The sequence below is a fragment of the Talpa europaea genome (genome assembly GCF_964194135.1).
Source record: "Talpa europaea genome assembly, chromosome: 6".
NCBI classification, from domain to species: domain Eukaryota; kingdom Metazoa; phylum Chordata; class Mammalia; order Eulipotyphla; family Talpidae; genus Talpa; species Talpa europaea.
The window spans coordinates 23,172,756-23,186,988 of record NC_140072.1 but is presented as its reverse complement, the minus strand read 5'-3'; the positions used below and the strand labels follow the sequence as shown (position 1 = coordinate 23,186,988).

Genomic DNA, 14,233 nt, shown 5'->3' with positions numbered 1-14,233 from the left:
GATGACCCACATGAGGGACCCCAGTCCTGACTTTGATCCAGTCCCCTCTTAGAAGCTTGCTACCATAGTAGTACAGTAGGCCATTGCCACTGAAAATGCAATTTAAACATTGCATTGGGGTTGTTCCATTATTGTACGTATTTTTTCTAAACAGTTCTCCTTACATATCATGACAAGTAAGGAAAATCAAGTTCTATAAATCGTCATTGTTATTATAGTAAAAAAATACTTCTCTACTTCTGCCTATGTACCCAAATGTCATGGCTTTAAAAAAGGTTCCACGATAAAATAAAGACATTTAAAGATATTTCAGGTCAGATTACTTCATTGAATGTGGTCCACAGGGGAGGAAGAGCACAGTATTTGGCACATTTTAAGAACTTGACAAAAATTAATTCTCATACCACTATTAAGTAAAAATGCAAAAGAATCATTATTCTTTTGATTTACCACCCCTTCATGGGGGACCTATAGATAGTCTCTTTAGCATTGAGTGCCAGGAGAAACCCTCTCTCTGCTGAAGGACATTTTTTTTCTTTCCATTAGGTGACCTCTGGCTGAAACCGGCCTGTCCACTGAATGCTCTGCTCCCTCTGTAGACACACCAGGGGGCCGCTGGGCCTGGAGGTGGGGTAGGTGTCCTGCTTGTTCTCTTTGTCCCTTCTGCCCCAAATCCTCTCAGTACCTTTAAAGCACATGTGTTCAGATTGCCCCAGTCATACACAGAACTTCCCTAGTATTCCTGTAAGAATGTAGACCATTATTCCTGTCGAGGTTCTTTTTGACCTCAACTTCCACTCTATAACCTGACCCCAGTGTCTTGACTTCTCTGTCTTTAGTGGTCTGCGTTTGTCACACCTTAGACCTTATCATACCCAGAAGTATATACCTTCCAAAAATCTGTTTCAGAAATCCTGCTCTTAAATGCCTCTCTTTCTTGTTCACCTCTTCCACATCCCTAACTCAGTTCTTTAATCCCGTGGGATCCCTGGTCATATGACCCTGCCACTATCCATTACTCAAGCCTGTCCTCATCCACCCTCATAGCTGGGATTTTGTGTTCTCTTATTACAGTCATTTCCTTGTCTTAACTCCCTTGCTTCTTACTTAACTCTTGCCTACAGAAGAGAACTTCATGCCCTGCTCAGCAAATGGACTAACATGTTGGAATTTCTGCCACATGCTTTTTGCCATATCGTCATTACAATGACTAACTATCCTTGTTTCTCTCCATGAGTTGTGTGCTGGATTCCAGTCCTTCTTGCCAACTTAAGAAATTTCTTAAAAGTCATTCTGATAAACATGTATGCACTTTTGCTGTAATAACTTGCAATTTAAAAAAAAAGCCCTCTCCTGAACCCTCAAGCTGTTTTAACTACCACCCCCTTCCTTTGCTTCCCTCTACAGAAAAACTCTCAACAAATTCTTAAACCTGTACAAATGTCTGTGTGTCAAAATAAAAAATAACTGTGTATAGAATTTTCATAATCTATAATACATTCAATTAGTGAATTGTAGAAAGTAATGAGTTTGTAATATACCACATTTATCATTCATTGGAAGCTAAGAAATGCTCTTTAAAATTGTCTTTCTTGTAAAGGTCAGGAAAAAGTTTAATTCAACACCACATTGTTGAACTAAATTAAAAAGCATGAAGGTTGCATCCTATTTTTGATGTTTTGCATCATTTAATTACTAATTTATCTTTGTGGCTTTATTTTTTTGGTAGAGGGCAAAAAAACTCCACTTGCTAACTTTTTTTCTTTTCCTTTCTAATAGTCACTTGGGGAAGGGGCTTTAGTTGGATTTGTTCTTGAATTAATGGACTCTATTTTTATATATAAACTTTTAAGTCACAAAGATAACTTTGCTTGCAAATAAATCATACAAATGTAGGGTTTAGATACTGTTGTTGTACAAACATAGGTGTTAATATGAATAAATATACAAAATTAACTTACATGCTATAGAGAAGACTGCACAGATAATGCCCATCAAAGATTCTAAAGAGTGTCTGATTATTTTATTCACATACTGTTTAATGTGAACTTTCCATTTATTTTTGTTGGGTCAAAGAAACATCTAGATATAGTATAGATTTTGTAACTTTGTCATAAGAAATAGAAGTCCTGAGTATAGTAAAAAAAAAAAAAAGTTAAAATATTTGTCCATATTTGGTATCACTGTTTCTTTTCCCCTTTTCTTATGTCCACTTCTATCAGGCATTCATTGCCAACCCCCCACTGAAACTGTCATCTTACTTAACTAACCTATTTCCACTTTAACATCATCGTCACTCTCCTTTTTGAAGTATCTTTTCCATTTTGTTCCAGAAACATTACTCTAGCTTCTCCATCACTACATACTCTGACCTGCTAGATCTTCATCTGCCAGACATCTATACTTAGGAGATCTCTAGGGTCCAGTCCATGAAGTTTTTTTTTGCTTCCTAGCTGACTCATCCAGTTCTGGTTCTTTAAATATCATCTCTAAGCTGACTAACACTGACCATCCCCATTTATATTTGTAGCCCAAACTCCATGGATGATGTCCAGTGACTCACTTGACATCTATACTTGTTCAAAGCAGTATCTCAAAATCCACATCTCCAGAACTATATTCCTTTGAAGCTTCTTGTCCCCATCTCTTCCCATCTCAGTTAACAGGCAACTCTTTCCTTCCAGTTGTTCACATCAAAAGCTTTAGTTATTCCAGACTGTTATTATTCTTTAAAATTCCACATCAAGTATATCTACTTTGAAATATATCTGGAATCCAGCCTCTTCTTCACCACCTTTACCAATACCACTCTTAATTCAAACAACCACCATCTCTTAATCAGATCTCCTACTGGCCTCCCTGTTAACACTCTTACCCTTTTGTGGTTTTCTAGCCCCTGTAATATTATATTATGATATTCCTCTCCTCAGAACCCTCCAGTAGGTTCCCATCCTTCAGAGTAGAATCAGAATCCTTACAGAACCTACCAGATCTGACATGATATGACCTCTAGAGTGGGAGTAATGAGTTTTATCTCCAAATCTCTACTGCTCCTCCTGGGTAGAGGTAGGACTACAGTTTCCTGACCCCTTTAAATTAATGTATAGCATATGATTGACAAGCTCTTGTCAGTTAAATGTCAGTGGAGTTGTATGTGTCATTTCCAGATGGCACTGTTAAGAGCCACTGCATAGTCTGTCATGTTTTCTTTCCCTCCGGCACAGTTATGCACACTGCTTCATCAGTTGGCTTCCCAAGTGAGGAGCAGAGACCCCAAGAGGAGCAGAGTCCTAGTGTGGGCATATAACATGAGTTATGTGTTGCTTTACGTCTAAGATTTGGGGGATTGTTGCTACCTACAGCAGCCCATCTTAATGGACTCACCTAGTTACCTCTTTGATGGCATCATATTTTTCTTCTTACTGTTCTTTGGCCACAGTGATCTCCTTAATATTTAAACCTGCCAAACATACACCTGCCTTTAGACTTTACCAGAAATTCCTAATCAAGTATAAAAAAACCTGTAGTCTTGAAATATGATTCCTCGAGTTTTAAGTTTTTATTATAATACTTACTATGATAGACTTCATAATGCCAAATCAATATTTCTGTCTATAGGCTGGTGCACTTGTTTTAGATCCAATGTGTGGACTTGGAACAATTCTTTTGGAAGCTGCCAAAGAATGGCCAGTAAGTTCTCAAGTCTGATAAGGGCAATGTATTTACTTTAAGCAGTATATGTCTGTGTGCGCACACATGTATATTCGCTTACCAATCACAAGTCAATTGTTTATTTTCAGGTTATTATTTTTATAATATGAGTTGCTGTTTACTATAGTTGAAATGGATTTTGAAGGGTTAATTGAACTGTCATTTCTTTTTTGAGTAGAAGAACTGGGGTATAGGCCAGAGGTGTAGGGGGTGAGAGGATTCACCAGAGACGAAGTGGGGAACAGAACAGGCAGATTAACTGAAATACACTGCTAAGGGAAGCATCAGGAGAGACAGGAGAGGTCCGCTGCACCATATGCAGGTCAGCTCCCTGGCCGGGGACTGAACTCAGGCTGCAGCAGTGACAGCACTGAGACTTAACACTTAGGCCACCAGAGAAGTCCCTAATTTGTCTTATTTCTTAAAAGATTATGACATATTTAGGGAAATGTGAATAATTTCAGTAATTAGTTGTGACAGATTATGCTAATCCCCGAATTTTTTAGACATCTGAGACTTAACACTTAGGCCACCAGAGAAGTCCCTAAACTGTCTTATTTCTTAAAAGATTATGACATATTTAGGAAAATGTGAATAATTTCAGTAATTAGTTGTGACAGATTATGCTAATCCCCAAATTTTTTAGACATCTGTAATTGCAAAATATTAGCAGATTTTAAAATCTTAACAAAAGCTTTTAATTTTTTGCTGCTGTCTATCATTTTTAAGAAATATAAATGTTTTATATAAATAAATATAAATGTTTTAACCTGAATTAATAAATATATTGATTTCATTTTTGCCATTTGGGAAAAGGAAAGTAACTTTCTTAACTACCTAAAATAGCCAGTAGTTTTACTTATACTTAAGATGAATTTCTTTCCTCATAGGATGTGAATTATGTGGGTGCTGATGTTAGTAACTCACAGTTATTCGGTGCCTGTGACAATCTGAGAGCTGCAGGCCTTAAGGATAAAGTTGAGTTACTTAAAGCCTCTGTGATAGGTAAGATATTAAAAATGTAAACATTTGGGGAAATGAACATATGTAAATATATTGAGAATCCTAATATAAAACAAAACTCACTTGTCATATATGAAGGTTGAATTATTTATACCCTGTAATATAATCTGCAGGGCTAATAGTTTATTTCTGATTTTATACATGTAATCTTTTGATGTTTCAAAAGAATCATGATTGAGAGCAACATTTATGTGGTTTTCCTGAGCATTTCAGGGAAAGCGTGTCTTTTTGAGATGTGTTTGTTACCATGAACCACGTCTCATATCATAATCAAGGATCGCTGGGTATGTCAGACATAAAATAAGGGAAACAGTTAACAATAATATTATTAATAACATTAATTATATTAATTTAAACAGTAATAATGATAATAAATACTCTTTGGATTTCAGATAAACTATATGAAATGTTCTGAATTATCTCACCTCCTTGCCTCACTAGGCATGAGTAATCCACCCCGCTAGCCTGCTAACCTGCCACCTCCAGTGCTGAGACTGGGGGCTTGTGGGGCAGCAGAGGTCATGCTGGGAATAAAGGGGACACTGCCCCCTATTATTAATGGGGAGTCAGTAGTGACAGACATGACTTGAAATTGAACTTGTTGAGTCCAATCAAAAAAGTACTTCCCTAAGACCTATGGCATTTAGATTCTTTTATAGAAACCTTGTGTTCCTTATTTCTTTCTCATTCTCTTAGTACTCCCTTGAGAATGGCACATATTAAAAAAACTAGCAACAACAAATGTTGGCGAGGGTGTGGAGAAAAAGGAACTCTCCTGCACTGTTGGTGGGAGTGCAAACTGGTCCAACCACTTTGGAGAGCTGTGTGGAGATTTCTGGACCTACTAAACATAGAGCTTCCATATGATCTAGCAATTCCACTCCTAGTTATTTACCCAAAGGACACAGAAACATCAATTCCAAAGAGCACCTGCACCCCTATGTTTATAGCAGCACTATTTACAATAGCTAAGCTTTGGAAACTGCCCAAATGCCCAAAAATAGATGACTGGATCAAGAAGATGTGGTACATATATACCATGGAATATTACTCAGTATTCAAAAAAGATAAACACATGCAATTTGCAGCAACATGGATGGCACTGGAAGGGATCATGCTCAGCGAAAGAAGCCAGAAAGAAAAAGAAAAATACCGGATGGTCTCACTCATAGCAGGAATCTAGAAAACTTAAATAAGGGACCAGGAAAATGAATAACTATAAGAAAGTGAAAATCAAAATCAACAAATAACTATGAACCAGAGACACTCTATGGGGGGTAGAGGGCAGGAGGGGAGGGATTGGGGTCAAAATAAGGGGGTTGCAATTCTATGGGGAATATAAAAATAAAATTTATTATTAAAAAATTAAAAAAAAAATGAGCACACTTAATTCCCAGCTAAGAAAACTGTATTCTCCTGGCAGTGTGAGTAGGTAGTAGGTAAGTCCTGATACTGAACCTGTAATCTGGAGGAGTTAGACGTGTTCACTAGACTTTCCCAGATAACTCTGTTGGGGTCTGGGGGAGAGGGGTATTGGGGGGTGGAGGTTAAATTTTTGCCATTAAAAACATATATCACTTAGGATAATAAAAATTATTTAAATGTTGCATCTCTACAAAATTTGATGTCCTTCAGAATAATTGGAACATCTACCTTATGAATATCTAACTTAATTTCTTAATTTGATGATGGTGGGAAGTGAAGTAAGTAGAAAGTGAAAAACATACTCAGATAATGCAGATTGGCTGCATTATCTTGTGATAACCTAATTTCTGGAAAGAGAATGTAAAGATAAGAAGTTTATACTTAATCAAACACAATGCTGAATTTTGTCTAGTGACTATTGATTATGATTATATAGACTTTTCTCTAGTCCTGGACTTAGGTAGATATTCTTAACCTTGTGAGTCCCCTTAAAAAATACCACAAAAGCCATGGATCATCTCCCTTCAAAACAAGTAGATCTATACATATGAAATTTTATATCTAAATATGAAAAGGGAAATGAAAGTTACAGAACATAGTTTGTAAAAGGTTTTTCCAGACAACTTAATATATTTCTTCCTGGGTCTAGCAACTTTCTGTTCATGTAATATGGTTAGCGAATTGAATTTTCTGCTTAATTTAAAATTCTGCTTAACATGTCATATCATACTGGAAAAACCAATTATCAAAGAACAGAATACTACAGCTAAACCATTTATCTTTAGTGATTCTGAAAGCCCTTCAGGATCTTGTAATTCCTCAGAAAAAATACTAGCAGTTCTAAATTTTGTTTAATATGCAAAAATAATTTTGTGCCCTTCAGTTTTTTTCTTATATTTAAGTTGTAAATATTTGAACATTCTGTAATAGGATTCTCTGATTTCTGTATTTCAGAATTGCCATTGCCTTCAGAAAGTATCGATATTATTATTTCTGACATTCCATTTGGGAAAAAGTTTAAGTTAGGAAAAGACATCAAAAGCATTCTACAAGAAATGGAAAGGTAAGCTGTTGAATTTATTTCCATAATTTTTGAGCTCCTGGGCATTTAGCTAAAATATATAATAGTTCTTCAGCTATGGTTTGATTAAAAGAATTTCCCAGAATTTTTATAACTTGATTATCGAAGAGTTCAAATCAGAAGTTTATAATTGACAGTTATTTCATATCATCCAACATTATACATTTTAGTGAAAAAAAAAAAAACTAATTTTTCAATTGCCTGAATTTGAATATCAGAAATAGTGACCTATATTTCAGTCACTGAGCTAAGTCATTTACATATACTTCTAATCCTCACAAAAACCCTGCCTCCTATGTTAATCCCCCATACTTTACACATGAGAAACTGAGACCCAGAAAAATCAGTCTTCTCAAGATCACGCAGCTACCAAACAACAGAACAGTACTCACGGAAGGAGCATTCAGTAGCATGGAATGGACAACACTTTTGTAATTAAAATAAAAATGCAAGCGGTGTTATTCTTACTATGGAGTCTAAGGTCTACCTGAGGGATTATAATCCAATGAAAGTAATTCATGTCAAGGAAGATATTCTGTAAGGAAAATTAAAGTTTGACATGAAGTTTAAGCCCAAATAAGAGAGATTTCACTTCCATCTTGTGAGCTGGATGCCAACACTTCTTGACAGATTATCCTTAGAGATTGGAGTTAAGAAGCTTCCCCTGTTGTGCAGTTACCTAACTCTTGATCTGTTACCTGGGAATTCTCTTTCAAGGCAGCATTCATAATTCAGACATTCCCTGACCTCCCTTCTGCCTAATATCACATTTGCCTCAAGATTTTACCGCCCTGACTTTAAGTTTTTTCAATAGTTTTGGAAACACTGATGTCCATGCTCCACCCCTACCCATCAAGTCTCCAATTTAGTTAGTCTGGGTATAGCCCAGATGTCAACATTTCTTTAAACTCTCAGAAGGTGATTTTTTTGTGCAACCAGGGTTAAAACCACACATAGCCTTCACACCGAATAAGGTGATTCGCCAGCTGCACAATGTGAGACACTGATATGTGTGAGCAGTGACTTACATTTTCATCTGGAGTTTCCCAGAAATAATGGCTTCCCCTGACAATCTAGTGGCACAATTGTAGACTCTCCACAGGCAGCAGGGGGCAGCAATTTGAGCAGACAGTACTTTCAGCACCAGTAGATTTATACCAGCCCAACTTTCTCTTTACTGGTTTTGGTCTTTATGTGAGGCAGCTGAAACTGAGACAGTGATAGATAATAACTGCCCTCAGACTGTGACAGAAAATTTAAATATTTACTTTGAATCGGGATTTGAGATTTTCCACATAATTGGAGTGCCTGAGTAGCGCCAGTGCAAAGTAGACTTATTTGGACATAAAGAACTTCTGTGGCCAGGCTTCCCTACCACCTGCCCATAGCTTTCGTGGTTTGACTTTTGACTTTTTATGGTTTGAGATTTTCAAGGACAGTCGAGCATAAGAGAATGTTGAAGAGTACAGCCAGAATACCTGGACACTCTAACCGTTACTCTTCTTCAGTCATTGACAAATTGCTTGACCACTTTGTGCCTCATTTTTAATAATAGCACCTACCTCGTAGCCTTGTTCTGAGGAGTCCATGGATTTGCAGCTCTTAGAACAAACGGTATTTGGCACCTAGGAGAAGAGCAGTAGCTTAGCTTTTACCTGATCTATCCATGTAAAACACTTCAAATCCTTTTGGGAAGTAAGTGGGGATACATATATCTCAGGACACATAACTTACCAACAGTTTAAGGCTTTAGATAGAAAATGGAAGGGCGGAAGAATTGTGTTAGTAAAAATAAAAAAATATATATAAGAGGTCAGTAAAACTACTCTTAATAGGTAATGGAAATTGTTGGCTGTATGATTAATTCAGAACTGGATTCTCGAAAAAGAATGTGCAGTCAGAATTAAAGATTGTCAGACAAGGGCCTCCCCAGTGGCGCAGCGGTTGAGCGCTGGGTTGCGAAGCTGCCCGCAGCCTCTGTGGCGCCGGTTCGATCCCCGGCTGTTCCCCGGCCACCGGAGGAGGGTCCCACATGGCGCACAGACCTCTCCTGCCGCCCGCTGCTCCCCTCAGCAGTGTACTTCGGTCCTTCTGCTCTGCTCCCCACTCTGGCTCTGGTGAATTCTCTCACCCTCCCGCGCTTCTGACTGTACCCAGTGCATGTATAAACAAAACAAACAAACAAATAAATAAATAAATAAATAAGTAAAACATGCCTCTACAAAAAAAAAAAAAAAAAAAAAAAAAGATTGTCAGACAAGGGGCCTCCTTGGTGGCACAAGGAGTTAAGATGCAGCACTATGAAGTTACCCGCAGCAACTGCAGCATGAGTTCGATCCCCAGCCAGGGAGGTGACCCACATGGCGAAGCAGACATCTCCTGACTTGCCCGCTGCTCCCCTCAGCAGTGTATTTCAGTCAATCTGCCTGTTCTGTTCCCCACTCTGTCTCTGGTGAATCCTCTCACCCCCCCCCACACCTCTGGCCTGTACCCCAGTTCTTGTACACATAAATAAATAAATCTTTAAAAAAAAAAGATTGTCAGACAAGTGATGGCTCTGGCAGCGTGAGCTGTGCATGTTCAGCTCCATTATTTCCTCCTTTAATTTATTTCAACAGTAACGTAACCATTTCAAGAGTACAGAGCATAGTGAGGAATTTATAAAAGTATAATATTTGAATTTTCCTCTCAAATACAATCATGCAAAACAGATGAGCAAAATCAGAAATTCAAACCTGTTCAGCTTCCTTCTCAGGAAAAGGAGCTCCTCATGCCCAAGGGGTTTGAGTCGGATTCTTGGAAGCAGCAAGAGTTCAGTGAAGTTTAGAGTGAAAGGGACCACACCATGTTTTATACATGCAGCTGTCCAGGAACCGTGTGAGTGAATAGTGAAACAAAAGGCTTGAGCAAGAACAATGAACACACCAGACTGCTTGGAACAGAGATTGGTGGTCAAAAGTGAAATCTTAGTGAGTTCCACAGTTAAAGAGTTTGGAATTATTTGTATTGTTTTCTCCAGTCTTGCAGGTTTATTTATAAAAAGAAGTCTAGTTTATGTTTGTTTGGGGTTTTTTTTTTTGTTTTTTTTTTTATACAGAATTTCCCCAACTTACTGACCACGGGATTCTTTTTCTCGAGAAATAATCTTTAATACTATGCTTGTGTCTAGAGGATTACAGTTTGGGAAATGTTGCTTAATAATTTCTGCATAGCTTTCTTAGTATGAAATTATCTGTATATGAGGAAGGAAAGATGCATAAAAGGCTAGTTATCAAAATAATGATTTCAAGTGACTATGTGCTATTACATAGCCAGTACTTATGAACATTTAGGTAATCACCCATTTTTCATTTTAATAAACGATGACCTGAGCATAGTTGTACAGTTTTTCAAACCTACTGTATGACTACATTACTTTAATACCACAGTACCTTCATTTTTTATTTGCAAAATGTTGATGCTAATAGGTCATAATTCTGAGGATTAATTGACATTTAATGCAAAGCATTTAAAACAGTGCCTGCACATATATTTTTAATACATTATTGCTAAAAACTGCTGTCCCAAAAAGTCATACCAGGGCCTCCTTGGTGGCTCAAGGGGTTAAGACGCAACCTATGAAGCTGTCTGCAGCCACTGCAGCACGAGTTCAATCCCAGGCCAGGGAGCAACCCACAGGGTGCAGCAGACCTCTCCTGTCTCACCCACTTCTCCCCTCAGCAGTGTATTTCAGTCAGTCTGCCTGTTCTGTTCCCCACTCTGTCTCTGGTGAATCCTCTCACCCCCCTCACCTCTGGCCTGTACCCTGTTCTTGTATGCATAAATAAATTAAAAAAAAAAAAGTCATACCAATTTGTGTCTTCAAAAGTACTGATTTTTTTAAATCTCTCATTGAATGTGGTGATCTTTTAGTACAGTAGACAGAAAGTTATATTCCATTTATGACCAGTTAAGTTTTCTTTCGTGTATTCAGAGATGTTTGTATGGTTCCTTGTTTCTGGCCCATGTCTACAGCCACAGCTGTCCTCACCCACCCCTCAGTAGAAAAGCTCCCTCTCTTCCAGCAAGGACTTATCCTCTCAGTCCCCACCTCCTCAGGGATTGTGCTCTGCCCACTTCTCGTCTTATCTTCAACCTGTTATCTCCTTGTTCTTTCCAGAGTCATCCAACCTGTGCCCAAACACTTTGAGAGGTCTTGCACATCTCAGGCTTGCTTTCCAGGGTGGGAACACAGATCAGTAGTGAAAAAAACAGAATAATTTTAGATCATGAAAGGAAGAAAACGGGATATTTGGCTAGAGTGAAAGCAGCGACTACCTTAGCTAGTGAGAAAAAAAATCTCTGCACAGAGATGATCAGTGAACTCTGGAAGCTGAGTGGTGGGAAATCACCCAATGGAGTGAGAACTGTGGAGTGAATTGGGAAGGCCACGTGTCCTAAGGCAGGAAGCTTAGTGGGTCTGAACAACTGATAAACAACTGATCACTGTGTTTAGAGCACAGTGTACAAAGGGAAACAAGCAGGCAATGACATTGGAAAGGCGGGTGAGGGTCAGATAGGTAGAAGCTTAGAATTTCGTTGACATATATATGAAGGGGGAGTTAGCAGGGATTTATAGTTGTCTTTCTGGCAACTGGGGAGAGTGGGAGGAGCATCGAGCATGGAAACGAGACCTGTCAGGCCATGTGAGGCAGGTCATAAAGATCAAATGAAGTAGATGCATGTATGATACAAGTTGGAGAGAGAATTGTCTAGATTGACTGATTGTTTCAATGAGGGAAAGCTACTTAAGCTCCTGACATCTTCGCTGGGCGTAGGCGAGATTCCCTTTAATTCTTGGTCCTCTGCTCCTATTTCTTTCCTATACATTGGAGCTTCTTGAAATATTTGTCTGCACCTGACATCCGTTTCCAGTGCTCCTACTTCTGCAGACAAGCATTTTTTCCTGTCCTCAAGGTTGCTGCCCAGGTTCATTTAACTTCGGATAGTTGTAGTCAGTTGTTAGTCCTCCAGCATCTGACACTGTTGAAACCTTTCCCTCTTGAAATTGTATGTTTTGGGCTTCCACAACTTCACCATTGTCCAGATTTATTAGGATCTCTGTTTCATGCCTCTTCTTTTGTCCGTCCTTAAGTGTTCAGCCTCTGTACCTTGGGCCGTGTTCACGCCCCCCTCTGTACTGCTCCCTAATGATCTCCACCACTGGGAATTTATCTACCATTTTATTCTTAGAAACTGAAATCTCTCCCTCAAGCCCTGGTCTTTCTCATGACCTCCAGGCTGCATATCCGGCTAGTGGAATTCACACCCATGTGCTTCTTAGCTCCTCAGCACATCCCAGACAGAACTCCTCACCACACTCTGACTCACCCTCTTGCTGACTTTCTTGAGCTCTCCTTCCTCTTTTTTCTGCCTCTGCTGCTTCTCTGCCTCTCACACCCTCCTCTGCTCCAGCCCCTGGCTGTCACTTGCCTGGTTCTCTCCTGCTTGTCCTTAACTCTCAGTGTAGGTAATTCTCAGCCGCTCTTGTGCCTGGACGGTAACATTCGCCACATTCTTTAACTTGTCTCTCTCCACCCCTGTTCAGGGCAATTTCTTCAACTCAGGTGGATTGTGTGTTAGTCATTACTTTTCCAGGTCCATCGACTTTGATCAGATGATTCAGTACATGAAGTCTCTTCAACAAGCTGACATTTCAAGGTCTTGTCTTTTTCTGATCTTCCCTTTTACAGTCCTTTGTGCACATCCTCACACTTTCCCAGCGACTTTCTTCTGCCATCGGCCTACTGCCTTGAATATATGCTGATTCTTTAGGATTCTTTCATTTGCCTTTTCCTTTGTACAATCATTTATTAGAATGTGACTACAAATTACTTTGAGGCTTGCCTTTTAAGTAGAGTAAAAATAGATAATTAAAGCAGATTTGTACTAGTGATTCCATAATTACTATAATGAATATGCATTGTGGAAGATACTACCTAATTATCAAAATCCTTGTATTTAAATAGAGAAAATTAAATTTCAAATTAAAAACACCAAATATTTAAAATAAAGTGGGATTGTTTGTTGTCTAAAAAAGAAATACTCATGCCAATTACCATTTTTTTGTTACAGAGTGCTTCGTGTTGGTGGAACTATCGTATTACTGCTTAGCGAAGATCATTACAGGCGCCTTAAACATGGTAAAGAGAGCAGCAGCCCTTTGAATTCCAAGGACAGCCGCACAGATGAATCTGGAATTGAAAAATGCTTGAATCTCAAAGAAAAAACTGCCATTTCAGAGACAGTTTCATCTTCCTTAGAAGCCAGTAACCAGGGATGCTTAGACAAAATGCCACCATTTGGCTCTTTAGTGTCAGTGGAATGCTACCGAGTTAGCCTTGGAAAAACAGATGCATTCATACATAAATATAAGAAGGTGCACTCCTCTGGACTACAGCACACTGGCTGCGCTAAGCCAGGTTCAAGCCCTTAGCAGCAACACAACAGTAGAAGTGGCTGTGCCTGGGATCTTGGTCGAACCCCAGAGTTCCAAGTAACCAAACTCCCCTGAAGACAGGGTCTGGGCATCAGTGCTTAGGAGCTTTTGCTTTACTCTCTAAAGAGTTCCCTGCTTCAGACCAAAGACAATGGATGCTTAAAGGACTCTTAAACTTTGTATTCCGTTAAAATGTGAAAAGGTCTGCTCTTGCCAGCACTGTTTCTGAGCAGAATCTTCAACTTGAAAATTTTTCGAGGTTCACAGAATGTGTATTGCAGTCAACATCACAAGGTTGTTGATATCCTAAGTCAGACTTTTCTAAATGTAGAAATGTTTGTGTTACTTAATTTTGATATTTTGAACCTGTAATTTTCTTCTCCTTTGGAATGAAATTTTTATTTGTAATACATTTTTGTATGTTCCACTTTATGTAAAACATCAATGGGAATAATAAAAATATGAATTAACGCCAACCTCCAACATGATGGAAATGTTTTTTCTAAAAGCATTAA

At 38.6% G+C, this 14,233-nt stretch overlaps 1 protein-coding gene across 1 annotated transcript in view; it reads left to right on the top strand.

The window, feature by feature from the left end:
* The window catches only part of THUMPD2 (THUMP domain 2 tRNA and snRNA guanosine methyltransferase), a gene marked incomplete at both ends in the record, with an annotated part of 25,537 nt that extends 11,822 nt beyond the window's left edge, over positions 1-13,715 (top strand). Inside the window, 4 exons of the mRNA XM_084234776.1 lie at positions 3,619-3,690; positions 4,602-4,716; positions 7,114-7,222; positions 13,355-13,715. Coding sequence (XP_084090902.1) covers positions 3,619-3,690; positions 4,602-4,716; positions 7,114-7,222; positions 13,355-13,715 — 657 coding nt within the window. The remainder of the gene's footprint in view (positions 1-3,618; positions 3,691-4,601; positions 4,717-7,113; positions 7,223-13,354) is intronic.
* Positions 13,716-14,233: the final 518 nt, after the last annotated feature.